A 22971-nucleotide genomic window follows, 5' to 3' on the forward strand; every position below is an offset into this window, starting at 1 on the left:
ATGGTGACCCTATGTAAACTTGTCTACCAACAAAGCAGATGTTTGGCTGTGTGAAATGCTCTGGCAGGGCACATATTGCATGTTGGCTGCAGGTCGGACACCCTATTGTAAATAGATATGTTGCTGAACAGTTGTGAAAATCTCTTCTGACTGGACAGCATTGCCTCTGAGATTTGGTGAGCTTTCAAATGTCCAAAGCCTTTAAGTAACCACTAAACCTAAACTATGAAGTTAGTTCTTTTCTTTCAATGCCATATTTTTCTTCAATTTTTCACTGTAGTTATTATTATTAATATAATTTATTTATTTGTATAGTTTCCAATGACCTGCCTTCAGCTATGAGTTATAAATTATTTCATGTCATTCTTGATGTATAAGGTTTAATCTTAGTAAAATAATTAGAACTGTGTGACAATCAATGTTTCTCCAAACTGTTTTGGATCACTTGCTCCTTGCCTTCTAGTAACAAAAATAGCTACTGTGACATGATTTTACCACTAATGTATGATATTACCACTATTAAAAGCTTTTGCATAATTTGTGAACAGGCGAAAAATATTAGTATTTATATCTACTAAGGGTCCATTCATATTCCAACGTTGGCATCAATGTAGAACAAATCTATGGACCAATTAACAGTTGAATAATGTGATCTGATGTCACAGCAAGGTGAAGTCAGTCTTGCAGGATGAATCCTCGGTCATCTTCAATTCAGAAGTCAGTTCAATTCAATTCAAGATTGAATACTGCAAAGGTTTAGCTTCAGTGCAATGTTAATAATACAAATAATACTGAAATAGAGCAGGAACAATGTGAGCAATGGCAAGTCAGTTGGGAAAATATAGCAAGTTCGTAAAAATGTGGTTCTGAACATTGAGGAAGAGAGTCTGATTCTGCAACCAGGTTCTGAACAGGGTGATCAAAATTTCACTCGTAAGCAGAAAAAGACCTATTTGCATTCAACTACATATTATTTGTGTCTAATCTTGTCTCCTTGATACATAGTTTTCTAAACTTCCACCCACTGGATAAAAACTAGACAGCGGCAGTTCCCACGATGATTATCAGAGCAGGTAGCTGGCAACTCCAGCTCACCACTTTATCCTCTGGGTCTCCACCTTAGACAGCTGGCACAACTTTTCAGGCTGTGCTCAATGGCAATGACTGCACTTATCCCATGTCCACAGAGATTGGCATTGAATGTGCACCAGCCTCATCACATCATCATGATGCATCTCTGATCCACTTAGAGAATAGTCCTGCACTTTGGAATACACTGACACCTTTCATTGCAGTGCAGCTGCAGGACAGTTCATGCACCAACACATTTAAATGGATTCGACCATGTTGCATCTCAGGGCTCCTCATTCACATTTTTAGTACTCATTCACTTTGTACCTACTTGAATACTTGAAGCATCTCTGCCTTGCTTTGCTGCCTCATTGAAAACTTAAAGGCTCACAGTACTTCTCTTTTGATTTGTCATTTAGTGCAGATACAAAGGCAGACCCTTGTCATGGTTGTCAGTAGACATTAGTCAAATGGGTGGACTTGTCATTGCATGGCACTGTGTTACAACAAAGTTACACCATGTGCCAGCAGTTAACATTGCAAACAGACTGCTATTTGGTTATAGAACACAATCAATACCTCCAAGTCTAAAGGGAGTAGGAAGTGAGGACTGCAGATGCTGGAAATCAGAGCTGAAAATGTGTTGCTGGAAAAGCGCAGTAGGTAAGGCAGCATCCAAGGAGCAGGAGAATCGACGTTTCGGGCATGAGCCCGAAAGAAGGGCTCATGCCTGAAACGTCGATTGTCTTGGTCCTTGGATGCTGCCTGACCTGTTGCGCTTTTCCAGCAACACATTTTCAGCTCTAAAAGGAGTAGACCCTGGTCGAATCAAGGGGGACTGTCATCAATCAGGGTCCTTCAGCAGTCAGTCAAGGGCTGTGTCCAATCTTAATTCAAGGCCTTGGATATGATCATTCGGCCACTTCAGGCAATCAAGATAAAAGGTTCCATATCATTACAGTCCAGCAACTGACCCACAATCAGTCTTGTACGTCCAGCCTGAGAATTCACAGTTAGGTACATAAAGAGCTGCACACAAGGGTCTGGTCACTCCACAGTGGGGGCTGTGCATGCCAGTCATTGAGAAGGTTGGGCTATGGTCAGTGCCAGGACTCAGCTCAACACAAGTTATCAGGGGTCATTACTGTGATAGGGAAGCTGGGAGAAAACAATTCTGGGGATTGGAGGAAATATGCTAGGATGCAGAAAGGACAATAATTATGAGGTGGGGGGGCTACTCAACATACAAGAGGTTGAGATGATAATGGATTGGAGGGCATGGTGGACTGTGAGAAGGGGTTCATCAATGCTCACAACCACTCTGGCTTCACTGGGGGAGGGGAGCAGTGCAACTCGCTGGCAAGGCCAAGCTGTTGGACCAGGATTCTGAGTGTAAATTTGAGAGATGAAGATTTGAATGAAACAGTTGGATGGAAAAGTGTGGGAGCTCAGCACTGATAGGATCTATGGGGCTGCCAGGAAGAAAGGAACACAGAAGTTTGGAAGGGGCCCTTGATTACGAGGCTTCAACAGCAACTGTGAGGAGTATTGCCCTCCTTCCTCATGTGAACATGGAAATGGAAAATAAGGTCCTCTATGTCATCATTACAGGTAAAGGTATTCCATGACTCTCTGTGTACCATTGTGTGGAGGACTATACTAAACTGAAATTTGTGTGTCACGCAAATACTGACTACACTGGTGATGTCTAGCAGCTGCTGAACAGCCTCCAAATGAAGAAGTCACATCTGAAGGTCCCCTCAGGATGCAGAGGAGGTAGAGGACTCCCAGAGTCTATTGGCCTAGGTACAGTTTCCTTCAGAAGGCACATTACTGCTGTAGACTGATTATATGACCACAGAACTGTCAAAGCTGGGGCAGGAGCTGCAACCTAAAATGGGGGGAGGATGGCGGGGACAGCACGGGTTGTGGGCGGTGGTGGTGGTAGGATAGGCATGTGGAGTGGGTTGTCCGTCCTATCCCAGTGGCTGTCGTAGGTGTCAGCTACATCAATTGTTTATGCAACTGGCTACTTCCAAGGGTCTGCTGGAAAACTCCAGGGCCCAGGGCTTGACAAATCTAATCATCGTGGTTAAACAAATGCCCTAATTAAGATAACTGACAAATCTATATCCAAATAACTCAAGTAGGCCTGCCATGTCTTATAAAAATTGTCTGTTGTGTGGTGCACCATGTTTGTAATAAAGTCCAAGGAATGTGCTCCATAATTAATTTCTGCCATCCCAACAAGCCCGGTGGGTTCTCAGACACCCAATTCATCAGAATATTCTTCCGTGCACAGTATGCAAGAATATTAAATAGTTTCTTCCCATGCCCGTCTAAAGATGGTAAATTTGGTAAACCTAAGAGAAGAGATATTGGGTCTACTTTGACTTCAGTCCTCAATACCCTCCCTGTCTCTCCCGCCACAGCGCTCCAATAAACACGGAGCCTGTGGCATGTCCAGAAGCAATGGGTAAGAGTACCTACACTTGTTTTACATTTGGGACATACTGGAGATGCCCCTTTTTTTAAACTTCGCCAGAAGATCTGGTGCCAGATGAGCCCTGTGCAGAATCTTTAACTGCAGAGCGCATGTCCTATTACAGATTGAGATCTTTCGAGTGTTCTCCCATGTTTCAGAAGATATCTCCACTCCTAACTCTTGCTCCCGGACCTCACATAACCGGATAGTATCCTGCCAGGCCCAGCAGGCGAAAGGGTCTTTGTGGAACATAGCAACAACCTCTCTGTATCGGGCTTATAGGGCTTAGTGAGAAGTATAGTCTTCTTCTGGATGAAATCCCTAACCTGAAAAAAATGGAAAAGATCTCTGCTTGGCAACCTGTATTTGCGGCTCAGTTGCTCAAAAGACATCATAACCTCCGCCTCAAACAAGTCTTCCAAACTAGAAACTCCTCTCGCTAACCATAGTTTGAACCCTGGGTCCATCATTCTTGGTCGGAACCCTGGCATGCCAACTATAGGTGTAAGTGGCGAAGTCTTGGATAAATAACCCTCACTCTGATGCATCGCCCTCTATGCCTTGCCTGTACGAATGACAATGGGGTTCCGGCAATGGTCCATAACGGTGCTCATCTTATCCATGAACAACAGGTTAATAAGAGGGCACTTTGCCTGGGAGGCCTCAATATCCAGCCATATGGAGTTTGGATCATTACCTACCCAATCACAGACAAAGGACAGCAGGGAACTCAATTGATACCTCCTGATATCTGGGAAATCAACTCCTCCCCCTCCTTGATACAACTGCAATTTAGTAAGTTTCATGAGGGACCACGCAAAATGCCAGACAAAGGAACCAAACCACCCCATAAGCTTCCACAACATTGACTTGGGAAACATTATAGGGAGCATACACATGGGATAAAGCAAATGAGGAAGGACATTCAGCTTAATGAGAGATATTCGGCCCAGCCATGAAATTGGAAGAGCCTCCCATCTCTGGAGATATCGCCTAGTATTGTCGAGCAAGTGAGCAAAGTTAGTCCGAAATAACAGATCAAACTTGGGGGTAATAAAAATGCCTAGGTACCGGAACCCTGCCTGTGACCACTTAACATGGAACTTAGGGCCACCTTCAACTTCTGGCACATCCTTAAGGTTCCTCAAAGGCATCGCCTCTGATTTTGCAAAGTTAATCTTATATCCTGAAATAGCCCCAAATGAGTTGATACATTGTATCAAATGGGGTACGGAGGTCATTGGGTTCGATGAAAATAGAAGGACATCATCCGCATACAGTGTGATCTTGTGTGCCCTCGATCCCACTTCCAGAACGTTTATGTGGATATTCTGACAAATGGCTTCTATCACCAATGTAAACAACAACGGTGAGAGGGGACAGCCTTGCCGACTACCCCTACCAATCCTAAAATTCCCAGACTACACCCCGTTGGTGATGACCGCGGCCAGAGGGTGGCAATATAAAACCTCCGCCCACCTAGCAAAGACTCAACCCAACCCAAACTGTTCTAAGACATAAGAAAAATATGGCCATTCCATCCGGTCAAATGATTTCTCTGCATCGAAGGAAATCACCAACCACTGAATCAATTGTTGCTGACAAGCTTGGACCATATTAAGCAACCTTCTACTATTATTAGAGGACCTACGGCCCCTTATAAAGCCTGTCTGGCCCTCTTTAATAATATGGGGCAACACTCTTTCCAATCTCAGCGCCAGGATCTTGGACAAAATCTTGAAATCTGAATTTAATAAAGAGATGGGCCTGTATGAGGCACAATCCTCAGGAACCTTCCCCTTCTTAAGAATTAAGGAAATACTAGCTTCTCTCAAAGATGGTGGTAGGCATTCATGCATATAGGAATGATTGTACATCTCCAACATCAACCTGACAGAATCCCAATAAACTCCTTATAAAACTCACCCGGGAGACCATTAGTGCCAGGCACTTTCCCACTCTGAAGTTGCCTAGCTGCCTCCTGTATTTCCTGAACTGTCAAGGGGGGCAGTAAGGAGAGAGGCCTGTTCAAAGGTTACCCCTCGGTGGTCCAGGTTCTTAAAAAAGGTCTCCATTTTAGCCCTCCTGTCCTCACAACCTTCAGACTGATACAACCTTCAGAGTAAAAACTCTGAAAAGCCTCATTAATCTTTTTAGCATTGTATGTAAGGACCCCGGCGCTGTCTCTGATTGCAGTAATGGATGGGGGAGCACGCTTTTTCCTCATCAGGTACGCTAAATATTTCCCTGGCCTATCCCCATATTCAAACAGCCTTTGTCTAACAAAAGCAAGTTCTTTCTTTGCATTTTGTGTCAGTATTGATGTCAAGGCAGCCCGGAAGGCCGTGATCCGCTGTAGCTTAGTCACTGAAGGCCACGCAAAATGTGCCGCTTTGGCGGCTTTCAACTGCGTCTCAAGTAGACCTGCTGTTCCTCCTTCTGTCATTTCCGGCTGGCCGAATAGGAAATAGTTAATCCCCTAGCAAAGGCCTTAGCAGTCTCCCATAGCATGGATGGACTACTAGCCGTGCCTGAGTTGATAGTCAAGAATTCCTGAAACTCCTTCAAAATGTATTCCACAAATTTGGAATCCTTAAGGAGAAAAGGGTCCAAACGCCAGTGCCGCAAACCTTGCCCTTCAATTTTGGCCTGAACCTCCAAATATATTGCCGCGTGATCAGAGACAGCTATATTCCCAATTTTACATACCATAATCGAATCCAGAAGGGCCGAGGGAGCCAGAAAGAGGTCAATCCTCGTGTGACATTTATGTGGGTTTGAAAAAAAGGTGAAGTCACTGCCAGTAGGGTGAAGACATCTCCAAATATCCACCAGCCCCAACTCCTCGCATAAGTCAACCACCTGCTTGGCCTGCGAAGAAATAGTTGGGGGCCCACAAGGCATCCTGCCCACTGTCGGATCCAAAAGACAATTAAAATCCCCCCCCCCCCCCATAATAATGTGCCGTGTTCTAAAAGCACTCAGCTTAGAGAAAGCACTAATTATAAATTTGAGGGGATGCGCCAGAGGACAGTAGACATTTAAAATGCCATATCCCTCCCCATGTATCAGGGCTTTAAGTATCATAAATCATCCCTGCTCATCTTTCACCTGCTCCAATAATGTGAATGGAAGATTTTTCTGGATAAGTACCACCACTCCCCTCCTTTTAGTATTAAAGGATGAAGAGAATACCCGGCCATAACCCCCTCCATTGTAATTTAAGGTGTTCACTATCATCAAGATGGGTTTCCTGCAGCAAAGCGATATCAACTATTTCCCTCTTAAGGCTACAAAGCACCTTTTTCCTTTTAAGAGGTGAATGACTTCCCTTAATGTTCCAGGTGCACCATTTAATAAGACACTTAGCCATATCCCCTTTCAGAGACCCTTGAACCCCTCAGAGGGAGAACCCTGCTTACAAAGAATCGAGCACAAGTAAATAAAGACTCATAGAGTCAAAGAACTACATATACAAAAACTACTCTATCATAACTATAAAAAACTATTACTACCAAATAACTACAAAGAAAACCAACAATAAAACCTTGAATGGAAGACTCTTCCCCCTGCCCATAGGGGGCACTCACCCTACCCATCCCCTCCTTCACAGCTCCTTCAAACCCGGATTATGCCCCAGCCTTAGGCCAGAAAATAAACAAGGAGATGGTCCTTAAATCAACAGAAAAAAGACAAAGTCAGGATGAACACTCCACCCATTGCTGGCTTCATGTCACCCCTACTTGTGACTAAAAGAGAAACAGAACAACCAAAAATTGGGGGAGAGTCAACAAAGAACATCCACAAAATTTCCCATTAGAAAATCCAGTTATTAAAAAAAAGGAACAACTTATTCCAAGGTCTTTTCCCCCCCTTTCCAAAAAGGAAATTATTAGGGAGAAAGAAAGAAATAAAAAAAAGGGAAAACTTGGGGAAAGAAAGAAAAGAGAACAAACATTAACCGTACTCTTCAGGCCAATCCATCTATTTTAAAGTGTCTACAAAGTTTTTAGCTTTATCCGCTGAGTCAAATGTATAAACTGAGTCCTCGTGGCTGAAACGGAGCACTGCGGGGTATGTCATGGAGTACTGGATGCCCAGGTTCCTCAGCCACTTTTTAACTTCATCGAAGGACTTCCTCTTTCGAATTACAGCTGCAGAGAAATCCTGGACAAACATGATTTTTGACCCGTTGTACAGCAGTGTCTGCGGATCTTTTCCCAGGAATCTGGAAGCTTCTATGACTTTTTGCTTGTCCTTATATGAGTGGAAGTGCACTAGGACCGAGCGGGGACGCTGCACTAGGCCTGACCTGTACACTGTAACCCAATATGCCCTTTCAATCTGTACCCTGCTGAAGACCCAAAAACTTCAGCAGCCAGTTTTCAAAGAAGCTGACTGGCTGCTCACCTTCCTCGCCTTCAGGGAGCCCAACAGTTCAGAGATTTATCCTCCGACCTCGATTTTTGAGGTCTTCGACATGGTCTCACAAGGCTCGCTCCTCTCGCTCCAGCACCTGGATCCAACTAGATGAGGACTCCATCGCAGTTTCCAAGGCCTTAGTTCGACCCTCCACCTTCTCCAGCCTCTCCCCGAGGCTCTGGATCTCCTGCTCATGCTTCTGGAGTATGGATGCAATAGGTTGGACCTGGGCATGAATCTCCCCACGGATTTCCTCAATCGCAGCCGCAACTTTCAAAGTAAGTCTCTCCATCACCGCAGCCAATTCCTGTGAGTCTGTCGGGTCCCCGGGGCAGTCAGGAGAGGCTGCAACTGCTGCAGTCTTTGGTGTTGTAGGTGCTGCAGGGATGTGTCCTCCCTGCTGCTGTTTCTTTGCTTCTTTTCCCTTTGGCATCCTTCCCACTCCCAAATATTAACAAATATGTGTTCTGTAAGATTTTAAACTAATAATTCCACCACATAAGTTGGCCAGGGATGGCAAAAAACACCGGTATGCTTTGGCTGTTAGGTAAACTGTCCACAGCAGTTCTATAGAATCGCCACCATCTTGCCGAGTCCCCGTTGTGTGCTTTTTAACTTTGTCCCTCCCATTCCAACACTGGCACCGCCAAATCATTCTTCAGCCAAGGTAGACAAATAGGTCTGAAAATGAAGTTCCATTGATTGAGCAGAATGGGACATTACCTTCAGTATAACAGAGCACAGCAATATCAGTTGCAACAAGTCAGGCGGGACTTAATCAACTGCTGGTTCCAGTGAGTGCTGGATGCAGTGATGACTTTTGACTGTAAATTTGTTGTTGCTTGAAAGGTGAATGGGTCCTGCTGCTTCCCAAAGTGAATGAAGCTTGTCTTTGTCTTCCTTTGCTTTGGTATTGTTGAATAAAAGCAAATGTTTTCAATTCTTCGAAGGCTTTGCTATATTGAACAATGAGAATATGTTAGGCTACACAAGGGATGAAGGAAAGAGTAGCATACTCTTCAGTGGAGTTCTGAGATGGGATGGTGCTAAGGACTGGGAACCTGTATGACTTGATTCTTGTGACAGTCAATCAAATAGATGATTATGTAAAATAGCAATACATTTACCAATGTGAACTTGTATCTGCAATGAAGTATCCTCCTCGGAATCCTTTCTTTATTATCACCCTTCAACTGCTTGCACTGTGAAGGGCTGGACCTGACTGGCAGTGCTGGACCTAGTCCATAATTGGTCTTTACACATGATGCCAAGAACCCCGGAGGTCCCAGATATGGCAGGTTCTTCCAGCACTGGTGCATGCATAATAGCATGAGCGGGCCTCTACAGAGGCACAGTGTATATCTAATGAGGTAAGCTGCACAGAATTGCTAAAGTTCACAGAGAGAAACCCTCCATGAAACTCATCAAAATTGACACTTAATTTTTGGTAAAACTCAGCTCTAGGTTTCTGACACTGATCAGAATCTCAGAGCCAATGTTCCGTGTATGTGGGCTTCATTACGGCAGGGGAAAGTATTTTTCCTTTAACTTGAATGCAGAATTCATATTTTGCTCTAAATTGGAAGCTCTGGAGAAGTCAGCACGAAGTAATTTAATAGTCTTTCAGCATGTACACATTGTTCCTTGTCCTGACAAGATTAACAACCAGCCAGAGACTCTGACTAAGGATTGTTTTTTTTTGTAAATTCCCACATCCTCCTTTTCTTCCATTCTTGGATGATTGAAAGCAATCTTTGAGAGACTGGGAATTTTATCAAAGTTGACAATGTAGTAAAATTAATTCTTTCACCAATATTTTGCATTAGCTCATACTTTCTGAGCTGTGAGTGATACTGGCTTCGGGAATGCCAAATGAAAGCATCTATTCAAACCTGGTTGTACATAATAGCATACTGTTTCAACTCAAAGTCGACGTTTTCTAAATCTTTATTATGCTCATTGTCTGATGAGTTAGAGTACCACGAAGATCAGTAGGGTCTATAATCTAATGTGACTTAAATAAAGACACTCAGAATAATATATCTAGGTTTTCAGATGATACAAAGATAGATGAAAATGTAAGCTGTGACACAAACAGAGTGAACAACAAATGACAGAGTATAGTGTGAGGTAATTCACTTGGCAGAAAACCAGAACTATATTTTTGTAAAAGTGTGAAACTTGTAAATTTGATGTTCAGAGGGATGTGGCTGTTCACATGGAAGGAAAAAAGAGAAGCAACGTGCAGGTACAGCAGGCAATTGGGAAGGCAAATGATATGCTGCTTTCATTGCAAGGATAACAGGGTGATAGAATAAATTAGTCTTGTTACAGTTGTATAGAATTTGGGCGCGACTACACCATGATCAGTGTGTACAATTTCTGTCTCCATATTTGAGGTATGGTATGCCAACACTGGAAGCAATGCAGCAAAACTTTATCAGTTTCATTAATGAAATAAGGTGGTTGTTTTATAATCAGGGACAGACAGAATTGGGTCTGTAATCTCTGGAGTTTACAAGACTGAAATCATTGAAATATACATGAATGGACTGATTGGGTCGACGTTGGGTGGTTGTTTCCCATGTTTGGGAATTTAACACATTGGAACACAATTTCAGGTTAAGGTGGTGATTATATCAAGCTGAGATGAGGGGAGATTTCTTTCCTCAAAGGGGAACATACCTCTTGGAGAATCAACCTAATAGAAGTTTATAAATTATGAGATGTACAGGTAGGTTTAATGATAATTATCTTTTCCCTAGGATGGAGGATTTCAAGACCAGGGGGCATATTTTTAAGGTGAAAGGAGAGAGATTTTAAAAAGGATAGGAAGAGCAAAGTTTTTGCACAGAGGGTGGTTCGCGTGTGTAATGAACTTCCTGAGGAAGTGGTGGATGTGGGTACAATTACAGCATTTAAAAGACATTTGGATAAGTAAATGAATAGGAAAGCTTTGGAGAGATATGGACCAGGAGCAGGCAGGTGGGACGAATTTAATTTGGGATTATGTTTGGCATGGACTGGTTAGATGAAAGGCCTGTTTTGTTGTTGTATGATTCTATGACTATTAATTCCCCACTCCTGAGAGTTGTGGATCAGTTTTTAGATATACTTAAGGTGTGATAACTAATTCTTGATCTCTCGGGGAGTCAAGGGATTGGGCAAGCAGGCAGGAACAAAGAACAATACAGCACAGGAAGAGGCTCTTTGGCTCTATAAGCCTGCTCCAACATATTTTGCCTTTCCATATTAAAACTGTTTTCATTTTCAGGATCCATATCCCTCTATTCCCTGCCTATTCATGTATTTGTCCAGGTGCTTCTTGAATGCTGCTATTGTGTCTGCTTCCATCACCTGCTCTGGCAGTGTGTTCCAGGCACTCACCATCCTTTGTGTGAAAAACGTGCTTCATACATCTCTTTTAAACTTTTTGAACCTATGTCCCCGAGCAATTGACTCCTCCACCTTGGGAAAAAGCCTTATACTTTCCACTCTATCCATGCCATTGACAGTCTTATAAACTTATATCAGGTTGCTCCTCAACCATCTGCATTCCAGTAAAAACAAACCCAATCTATCCAACTTTCCTTCATAGCTAAAATCCCCCATTCAAGGCGACATCATGGTAAACCTTTTCTATACCCTCTGCATAGCATCCACAGCCTTCTGGTGGTGTGGTGGCAATATTCCAAAGAAGTTGAGTTGAGACTGTTGATCAACCAGGATTGTGTTAAAATGGCAGTGAGGGCTTGAGGGGACATTACGATCTATTGCTGCTCCTATTGATAATGTCCTGAAGCTGGATTTTATGTTCCCCCATTAGCAGGTTTAAAGACAAGGATGTATAATATCAAACCACCTACCTACCTGTAGGAAACTTTACAGTGTATGGGGGTGACACTAGGTAATTTGACCTTGAGCTGTTGAGGCCCTTAAGTGGTAAATATTGGCGCTAAATGCCCTCTCCCACAACTGCTGGCAGGAGTGGGCCCTACCATGTGAAACCTCAGGTGTCAACAGGGGTATCCCACCCCACCCTATCTCTACCTCTCACATCACCTCAAAGTCATCCCCCATTTCACACTTCCCCTAGCTTCTAAACCTGGCCTTGCATTCTTACCCACTTTTCATTGGCCAGGGGCAGCCCCTGGTAAGACCTTCTAAACATGGACTTATCTGAGCTCTCTGGATAACTGGGAGTACCTTTATACACAGCAGAGACTTCTGCTACTTGTGGAGACAGTAAAACCACAGAGTTGCAATTCATCCAAGTGGCCAGCAGGGGCAGAGGGCTTGCCTTACAGCAATTGACACTGCTCCATGCATTGGTTTGCTGCTTTGCAGCTCTCAAGCCACCTCAACTTGTTAGCTGAAGGGGCATTGATCATTATGTCCTGGAAAGTCCAGATGCTCATGTTACACATCTGGCAAGTATAATTCATATCACAATTTCTTCAACATGTTCCTGGGTGGTACGGTGGTAGTGCTGCAATCTCACAGCACCAGGTACATGGGTTCGATTCCAGGCTTGGGTGACTGTGTAGTGCTTGCAAATGTTTATTTTATAGAATCCCTATACTGTGGAAGCAGGCTATTTGACCCATCGAGTCCACACCAACCCTCCAAAGAGCATCCCACCCAGATCCACCTCATCCTTGCATTTCCAATGGCTAATTCACTTAGCCTGCACATCCCTAGACACAATGGCCAATTTTGCATGGTCAATCCACCAAACCTGCACATCTTTGGACTGTGGCAGGAAACCAGAAGGAAACCCATGCAGACCCAGGGAGAATGTGCAAACTCCACACAGACCAAGGCTAGGATCAAACCCAGGTCCCCGGTGCCACTGTACTGCCATTCTCCCCATGTCTGTGTGAGTTTCCTCCAGGTGCTCCAGTTTCTTCCCACAGTCCAAAGGTGTGCAGGTTAGGTGGATTAGCCGTGAGAAAAAAAGAAGAACCCATGCAGAGGGTTGGGTCCTGGTGGGATGTTCTTTGAAGGTCAGTGCAAACTCAATGGGCTGATTGGCCCCTTTGTGCATTATAAGTATTCTATGAAACTTAATAATCATAAAATCCTATCTTTAAAGGAAATATATTGTTGATTTTCTTTGATATTTACTGCAAAGCCTGTCCAAACTAAAACAATGCAGGAACAGCACATAATTCTTTCTGCAGAAATCTTAAAAGATTTTTTTTTTGTATCTCTTGTTCATATTTGATTTTTGAGCAGGAAAAAATAATTGACCAGCTAAATGGGTTTTGGTCATCTGAATGAATGCTTTCAGTTGTCCTGTACAGAAAGGGTACTGACGCAGTAAATCCTTTAAGAAATCAATGCCTGGTTGTTTTAAACATTGATGACTCACTCTTCCTCTGGGGAATGAATGCTTTTACTGAATTTCACATTCAGTGACTAATGTGCAGTCCTCAGAAACTCTGAACCCAGATGATCTCAAAAGATATGGATAATAACAAGCTGATCATTATTGTATCTAAGGTGGTAGTACTTTGACTTTTCCATTATGCAAGGATGTGATTTGTGAAATTAAAACGTCCTGACTCAATGTAACTATCACATATATAGTTAATTTTATATTTTTGGTGAAGGTGAATTTGTCTCATCCACTACTTACATTGTCTTCCATGTTCTGACCTCATTAACCACATTGTCCCCAATGTATTAAATTCAAAATTCTCATTTCTAGAAACCTAGACGTCAACACACCCAGCCTGTACAAAATCCTCTTGCTTTTTTTCACCTCGATTAACGTCCAGGGTATCTGGATAATACCTTGCAATAATACCTTTTACTGTCTCAGCCTCATATTCTGGAACATTCTTTTTGTTCAGTGCTAAGAGATTTGTTTAGCTATGAGGAACACAAGTAAACAAGTCACACTCAGTTCTCACTGCAGGCTGGGGCATTACTCGGGCACTCAATCTCATGATGAAACAGCTCCTTCTTTAATATTTTTTGGGCCCCACTGATATTTCCACAGTCTTGTGTACTTCGTGTTGATTGGCCACTTTGAGACTGCTGAAGGTCTCAGCCCTCATCCCACTACATTATTACCGAGTAAGGTAAAGTTGCCATACTCCCAGAGGACCATGGGACTGCTTGCTCATCAGAGAGAGATGACTGGTGGTGAGTTTAACATGAAGGTCACCATGCATCAGGTGAGAGGCAAAACTGAGAAGGTGATTACCTATGATAGAAAAGTAATTCATTGCCGTAAGTTTCTAACATGCATATTTACCTTGTAACACCTTTGTTGCTTTTGAAAAAATTGTTGTAACCAAAGTAGGATCAACACTGGGGCAATGTAAACACACACTCAGCTGAAATCTGGTGTACTATAGGTTCGGAAGGAGCATCATTGAGCAAACTGACTTTTGCCAGCTTTAAATCAGCTTTGAAGCCACGTTTTCTGACATTTTCTGGAAAGTGTCTATTGTTGAATTTTAAGTGGAAATCTACTGATAGATAAATTGGACATTTGGCAGGCAGATGAGCAATTTTCCCACTCCCAGTTAAAGACATATATGTCTGTCTTTGAGTCATCCTGGAACAGGCCGGAATGGGGTGAGGATTGCTCACAAATGGCAGGTAGTCTATCAGGCCATCATGGGGTATTAAGACCACTCTGTCAATGCCTACTGGAATTTTCCAGTGTGTAAGAGGGTTTTTGTTGAGGCCAAAATGTGCTGAATGGAGGCAGATTAGGATGCCAGGGATATAAAGCTTAATTAATGATGGATTAGTTAACTAAACCATGCACAATAAGAATGAGGATTAGAAAACACTTTCAAAACGTAAAAAAGATTCTAAAATAGACATTGGAAAGTTTAAGTCTATAATTTATTCTATCATCAGACCAGGATAATTTTAGCGTTATCATAAATTATAGTTGAGGAAGTTGAAGTAAATTGTTGTATTACTGCCCTACACAGTTTGTTTATGGGCTGAATTAGACTTATAACTAGCAATTTATTGTATTTTATACTGGATAAATATCTGCTTCACACAGACTATTTTACTTCTATTGTTTATATTTTAACATTTGGGTTATGGAGAAAACTGTTAATGAAAGGATTCACTTCTTTTCAATGTAGATGTCGCCAAGAATGCTGCAATTGGATCTCAGACTCCCCGCTCATCCATTGTTGATTTTGGTGGCTCTGTTCAAGCTCTAGTTGGAGACCACAGCACACACAGCTCTTCACATGCCAGTCAACCATCAGTGTTTACATTTGAAAACCCAATCCAGGCCCAGCCCATCCTTTCATCCAGTGCACCACAGGACTACCTCTTTCTCCACCAGTGTATGAGCAAGAAGACAGAAAATTCTAGGTATGAATTTCCAGCTGTATACAACGCAAAATTCCTTTGATTTGATTTTCAAAGTAGCGGGCTAGCATGGCAACATTGCTAACAAGGGATGAATGCAGATTTCTCCAGCTTTCTCATTTCCCCTCCCCCCACCTTTTCTCAGTCCCAACCCTCAGACTCAGCACCGCCTTCTTGACCTGCAATCTTCTTCCTGACCTCTCCGCCCCCACCCCCTCTCTGGCCTATCACCCTCACCTTAATCTCCTTCCACCTATCGTATTCCCAACGCCCCTCCCCCAAGTCCCTCCTCCCTACCTTTTATCCTAGCCTGCTTGGCACACCCTCTTCATTTCTGAAGAAGGGCTTATGCCCGAAACGTCGATTCTCCTGTTCCTTTGATGCTGTCTGACCTGCTGCGCTTTTCCAGCAACATATTTTTAAGCTATGGTAACATTGCTGTCTGACTCATATTGTGTACAATCATCAGAACATGGAACGTAGTTGGGCTATATTTTTGCATGTATTAAATCAGAATCAAAAGCAGCTGGAGCTGAACTCATAAACATTAACTTGCAGCAGATGGCAAGGCTGATTATTCAAAAGGAAGGTTTGCTGCCTGGTCACTCTTCATTATTTTTCCAAATGACTGAGTGAAATGAGTTTAGCTAACATCAATCCAGTTCACAGTGTATTTGTGTTTGCAACGAGCAATTCTTCATTGAGTGTTAAGTGGTTATGGCTTCAAGCTTGATAGAAGTTTACATTGTAACCTGTGCGTGACTGACCCTGATTTCTCACTGGTGCAAAACTTGAGTTCGTAGAAAACAACAATAGCAGCTAAATGTTGCATGGATGAAAATTCAAACTCGCTGTTTAAAGTTCCAATTCTACTGAAAGTGTCCATGTAGAAGCTTTGTAGCCTATGGAGAAAAGTTGAAGCATTGAAACATGCTCAAGAATTTATACAATTCACTGGTGCCCTCTAATGATAAAAGCTTAGTACTGCATGATTGTAATAATGGACTTGTGAAATGACTTAGATTTAATTATTATGATACTATCAGGGTGAACATGTCTAGGAAACAGAAGAGAGTACGGGTGTAGAGTACACTGACATTCCTGACTCTAATTTCTATACATGATGATGTTAAGTAAGCTAAGCAGTTTAAATAGTTTTCTTTTAAACAGAGAACCACAAAGGTTTGCAACATAGCACAAAGTCATTCACTCCATCATACTTATGCATGCTCTTTCCTAGAGCAAACCAAAATTTTTCCGACTGTCAATTTCTCCAACTGAAGTCCTGCATTTTCCATTAATCTGAACATTCATTATATTTTGTTTAGAACATGGAACAGTTTCTGCAACAAACAGTTCCTGTGGCTCCAATAACACTTAATTTCAGGATAGTTCCCCAAACTGTCTTCACACTCTGTTGAAGATGAGTTTTATAGTGGACCACTTCCATAGCCATAAAATGTCTCTTTCCCAGGTATTTATCTAGCTTGCTTCTGAAAGACATTGGGAAATCTCCTTTCATCATCAATTTAGACAGTGAGACATAGAGATATACAGCATGGAAACAGACCCTTCAGTCCAACTCATCCATGTTGACCAGATATCCTATATAAATCTAGTCCCATTTGCCAGCATTTGGCCCGTACCCCTCTAAACCCTTCCTATTCATATACCCATCCAGATGCCTTTAAATGTTGTAATTGTACCAGCCTCCTCCACTTCCTCTGGCAGCTCATTCCATATGTGCACTACCCTCTGCATGAAAAAGTTGCCCCTTAGGTCCCTTTTATATCTTTCTCCTCTAGTTTTGGACTTTCCCACCCCAGGGAAAAGACCTTGCCTACTTACCATATCTAAGCCCCTCATGATTTTATAAACTTCTAGAAGATCATTCCTCGACCTCCATTGCTCCAGGTAAAATACACCCAGCCTACTCAGCCTCTCCCAATAGCTCAGACCCTCCAAGCCTGGCAACATCCTTATTTCTGAACACTTTCAAGTTTCACAATATTCTTCCTATAGAAATTGCAGTGTAAAATCATGTCTCTTGATGTCTCCCCTGGAATTTTTTCCTAAATATCTTAAATCTTTGTCATCTCAATACTGATCCTTTGAAACAGTCCTTTCACTTTTTCAGGAACCATCTTCTTCAATTATGTGTAACAATTGTTCCATATGCTCATCTATTTAACATCTGCATTTACTCCTATTACAATTTTAAATAAATTTATTTATTATCTGTATAAGGTTCATCTTCTACAGTTAGATTCCATTCTACTTATTTTCCCATAACCTCACTGAAATTGAAATGACCTCCTTTTGTATTGTCTGCTGTATTTAGTATTTAAACCTTACACTCTTCCCTGTTTTTTCTGTTAATTTTTAAGTCATTTTTCTTCATCTTTAAAGTTGTTTTCTCCCTCATTATTTCAAAGTCTCTGGTTCCTTTTCCATGCTGCTAAGCATTAAGATAATGATGGTGCCAATACTTTCAGAATACACCTGTCTTAAATTCTGCTAAATATAATACTTACAAATATTGATTCAAATTTCTTCTGATTTTAATTATTTGGGAATTTCATTATATCTTTGTCTTTTTTATGTTAAACTCAAGTTACATTTTGTTCCCTTTCCTTATTTTGCTTTTTATACATGATTTTAGATAGAATTAAATATTCTAATTTCCAGTTTTAGATATCGTGGACATGAAATTGAAATCAGTATCACTCCTTTGATATTCAGGGATAAAACCTTTGTGCTTTAGGAGGCTGAGGGAGGGAAGGTGTTACAGGCAATAATGAAAGTGACAGGGGAGAGAGTGAATGTGATGAGGCAGAGAGGGTGTGGCACTTACCCTGGCAGAACAGAGAAGATAATTGACATTTTTACTACACTGCTGGCAGTTTCTCCACACCCTGGAGGTAGTACTGACTTGGGCAATGATCACAGAGCACAGGCTAGCAGGTACAGTCTCTGCTGGTGCTCTTCTGGGTAGAGGGGAGCCCTCCTTCATATTACCCCATCCACCAGGACCTCCAGGTCCCTTTCATTGAATCATGATACCATTTTCCCCTTCTCCCATATCCTTTGCCAAGTATGGAGAAATTCGGAGTGTCTCAGTGCTTGTCTGGGCACACTGCAGAGTTCTAAAGGTGATGCACGAGTAAAGGATTCCAGTCATTGGGCAGATATCTACTGGGTAGTGAGTGTTTTCAAAAGGCATCGTCTTCAGATGGAGTGGAAATTGGGTGTGAGAGGTGCCAAACGGACAGGGTATGTAATTAATGCAGTGATTTTGATGAGATACAGTGATAGGCTTCATGTCAACAAATCCTCTACAAAGCTCAGTGCAACTCAAACGTAGCCAAAAACACCTACATTGCAGCCCATTGCATCCCCCCCTCTGAGCCTGAGGTAGTTTGGAAAATTTATTTCTGCTAACATAGTCAATTCTGAATTAGCTGCTGAAAATGTGTTGCTGGAAAAGCGCAGCAGGTCAGGCAGCATCCAGGGAACAGGAGAATCGACGTTTCGGGCATAAGCCCTTCTTCCTGCTCTGATCTCACATTTTCAGCTCTGATCTCCAGCATCTGCAGACCTCACTTTCTCCTCAATTCTGAATTAGACTGAGGATACAAACCAAGATGGTTTTCTGAAAGATGCGACTTCTGGTGGTAAAGTGTTGCTTACTCACAGCAATGCTGATCAGCTGGAATTGAGTTTAAGCAAAGTTTGGAAACTGCTCAAAAATCTGCTAAAACAAAATCCATTGACTATAAAAATCAAATTACACTTGAAGAGAACATTGTAAATTTCAAAACTTTTCTGTTAACATGAACTTTTATTGATAATTTTAAATGCTGTTGCGTGACAATCCTCCATCACTGCTCTTTTTTCAAATATTGTACTAAATAGCAGTGACTCCATTTATCTTTTGATATGTTCATTGACAATATTCCATAGAAATTCTTCACCTTTTCAATTGGTGCAGTTGCTCAATTCAATTGCTCAATTCACCCGGACGAACCAACCCAACCAATCTGTAGCACAGCATTTCAACTCCCCCTCCCACTCCACCGAGGATATGCAGGTCATTGGACTCATCCACCGCCAAACCACAACAACCCGACGGTCGGAGGAGGAGCGTCTTATCTTCCGACTGGGAACCCTCCAACCGCAGGGGATGAACGTGGACTTCACCAGTTTCTTCATCCCCCCTCCCCCCAACTTGTCTCAGCCGGATCCCTCCAGCCCGGCACCGCCTTCCTGACCTGCAGTCTTCTTCTTGACCTCTCCGCCTCCATCCTACTCCGACCTATCACCCTCACCTTGACCTCTTTCCACCTATCACATTTCCAACTCCCCTCCTCCAAGTCCCTCCTCCCTACCTTTTATCTTCTCCTGCTGAACACTCTCTGCTCATTCCTGAAGAAGGGCCTGTGCCCGAAACGTCGAATCTCCTGTTCCCTGGATGCTGCCTGACCTGCTGTGCTGTTCCAGCAATAAAGTTTCAACTCAATTCAATTGCACTGCAGCATTGTACAGTCTATGCTTTAGTTACGAAACTTACCATTGCAGCTAAGCTGAGGAGTATTAAGTTCACTGCTGAGAGTAAAGGAGTTAATTTGAGCATGATCAATAACATGAAGCACCAAACTCATTGCCATTTCTTTCTATTTGGTATTATCCAGGAGTGCCAGTTTTTCTCAGCATGGTTCCACGAAGAGAGATGGAGACACAACCTCAGAGAAGTTATCAGAAGCAAACTCACACTGTGTCAACGGAATCAGTGGGCAAATCCATGGCTTTCATGTGTTACCAAAACCAGAGAAACAGCACATAGAACAAAGGGTTACCACTGCTTATGATTTGCCTCGGAGTCTGGGATATGATGGTGCAGCCAAATATGGCTCACCTGGGTTAGACAATGACGATGAAGAAGTGTACACGTTTAACACTCCAAATAGTACTCTTTGTAGAAGACTTAGTGAGATTTCCACAGACTCCTATGACATTCCATCAACGCCGATGTCCTGCCACAATATTCCAAGGACATTCACTTTTGACCGTAACCACAACCCGTTATCCACAAGCTCTGGTGATTCAGCAGCTGCACCTCCTCCACGGCCACCAAAGCCTGTTCCGATAGATCGGAAGCCAGAATGGGGTAGCCCGAAGCAATGTACTCGCAATAGCAAAGGAAAACAAGCATCATCAGCAGCTACAATCCCAAGAAGAAATACGCTTCCAGCAGTAGATAACAACAGACTTCACAGAGGTAACAATTTCAAATTATAAATGAATCTTAAAAAAACGACTCTACAGTGTAAAATAGTCAGGCAGCTCCAGGTATTTTAACGTCTGACTGGAAATTGCTAGATTGAAGGTCTATCTGTTCACCATCCCGTTCCAGGGAGGCACAGCTGGAGTAGTCCATAGTCTTCCTTGGCTTTAAACTTTTAAAGAAGCAAAGACTTCAGAAGCTGCAAGTCTGAGGTAGGAACATGAAATGCTACAAATACACAAATTGATAAACATCTAGTGAGGGAAACAAGTAAAATAACTTGGGTGCAAATATTTGTGAAACCATTTCGTTTTTGAGTATCTTGGCATTTTCTGTCTTTGACCCCATAAAAAAATTCCATAAGGACTTATACACTTAATGGTAAGTTCCTGGGGAGTGTTGCTGAACAAAGAGACCTTGGAGTGCAGGTTCATAGCTCCTTGAAAGTGGAGTCGCAGGTAGATAGGATAGTGAAGAAGGCATTTGATATGCTTTCCTTTATTGATCAGAGCATTGAGTTGGGTGGTCATGTTGCGGTTGTACAGGACATTGGTTAGGCTACTTATGGAATATTGTGTGTAATTCAGGTGTCCCTCCTATAAGAAGGATGGAGTAAACCTTGAAAGTGTTCAGAAAAGATTTACAAGGATATTGCCAGGGTTGGAGGGTTTGAGCTACAAGGAGAGGCTGAATAGGCAAGGCTTTTTACCCTGGAGTGTCGGAGACTGAGGGGTGACCTTATAGAGGCTTATAAGATCATGAGGGATGGGGAGTCCAGAACTAGAGAGCATAGGTTTAGGGTGAGAGGGACAGATTTAAAAGACTTAAGAGGCAACTTCTTCATGCAAAGGGTGGTGCGTGTATGGAATGAGCTGCCAAAATGCTGGCAAATGGGATTAGATTGAGTTGGGATATCTGATTGGCATGGACGAGTTGGACCGAAGGTTCTGTTTCTGTGCTGTGCATCTCTATGACTCTGTGACTCTAAGGTACTGCAGAAAGAAACTGAAATCTATAATATTAATTTTTTTTCCCCCACATTCCAGTGGTTGACAACCAGCTAGCTGATGGGTAGACTGCAGTCTGTTGGTGATATGACACTTCTTTGAACGCAAACTGTCAGATAATAGCAATATTGTGGTTCTGTGCACTGGGGCATATGTTATTTACTGCAATACAGAACTGAAAGGTATAGTTTTTGAGACCCAAACATGTGCCAAGTCACTGATTGCTCTTGCGGATCTTTGAGAAATTACCAAGCAAGGCAAATGCTTTTCTGATTGTGGAGATATTAAAATACCAATTCTGTCTGTGTGCAGATAAGTGAGAGTGGCATTGATTGTAATTTGGAAACAGGTCATGCACTGTCTTTGTGGTCTCAAAAGGTTGTGGTCTGGGGAGAAAATCTATCGGGAAGAAGAAGAGAAACTAAGGGACCAACAGAGCCATACAATAATGTTTAAACTGCACTGAGACCAGTGTTAAACTTATTTGAAAGTCAGAACTCGAGAGATAGGTGTTAGGATACAGGCATTTTCCTTGGTGGGAACTATTCTTAAGTGGCCAATGTAACTGCAACAATCAGCAGAGACCGTGGTTATCCCTGTTCATCTGGGTTCCTGCAAATCTTATTTCAAAGGTTCAATAGCAACTCAGGCAAGCCCTGAGCAAATTCCTGATTTATGAGTCTGTTGTAATGGATTATATTTTCTTAGTGACAAGATTCATGTGTAACTCATTTAACAAGCAAAATGGGTATGTACAATTGTACATTTCTTATGTAATTTATTCTTTTGAGATTTAATTTTGCAATGATGTTTCAGGTTTAATATATGGTTCTATAAAATGGAAGTGCTCTGAGTCTCACTAGGTGCAGCATATATCAGAAGTTCAGACTTGCACCATTTACCATTTTGCTCTCAATGGCTGAATTTGAAGTTCTGATGTGCACAAGTTTTGATTTTGTTTCCGGCAGTGGAGTGTTCTCACCAGGAATATTAAATCAGAACATTCACCCTTCTGTGTATCTTTCTGAAGAAGGGATGAATTACTGTGTTTAACTAAAAACAAGGTCCCATTTCTCTATGATTCAGTCTTGTGTAAAATGTCTTCCAACCAGCTTCTTCATGTGAAACATATGATTATCCCCGTCACGCTACTAATAACGAAGGCCTCTCGGTGGAATCTGTTAATGATGGATTCAGCTCTTACTTGGTAAGGAGCATTTTTAAAAAAATGTGTTTACAACTTAATGGCTCTTTATATTAATTGAGATGCATTACTATCCTGAACTTCTCAGTCTCTCTCTCTCTCTCTCTGGCAAATTTTGTCTCTTGTTAAGAACTCCATAAAA

At 42.2% G+C, this 22971-nt stretch overlaps 1 protein-coding gene across 4 annotated transcripts in view; it reads left to right on the forward strand.

The window, feature by feature from the left end:
• Positions 1-22971, forward strand: part of gab2 (GRB2-associated binding protein 2) — a 311584-nt gene that overhangs the window by 272065 nt on the left and 16548 nt on the right. For all 4 annotated transcript variants that reach the window (XM_043691671.1, XM_043691669.1, XM_043691670.1 and 1 more), the window contains exons 3-5: positions 15100-15337; positions 20026-20612; positions 22738-22832. In XM_043691671.1, coding sequence (XP_043547606.1) covers positions 15100-15337; positions 20026-20612; positions 22738-22832 — 920 coding nt within the window. The remainder of the gene's footprint in view (positions 1-15099; positions 15338-20025; positions 20613-22737; positions 22833-22971) is intronic.

This window comes from Chiloscyllium plagiosum, chromosome 6 (assembly GCF_004010195.1).
Source record: "Chiloscyllium plagiosum isolate BGI_BamShark_2017 chromosome 6, ASM401019v2, whole genome shotgun sequence".
Classification (NCBI taxonomy): Eukaryota; Metazoa; Chordata; class Chondrichthyes; order Orectolobiformes; family Hemiscylliidae; genus Chiloscyllium; species Chiloscyllium plagiosum.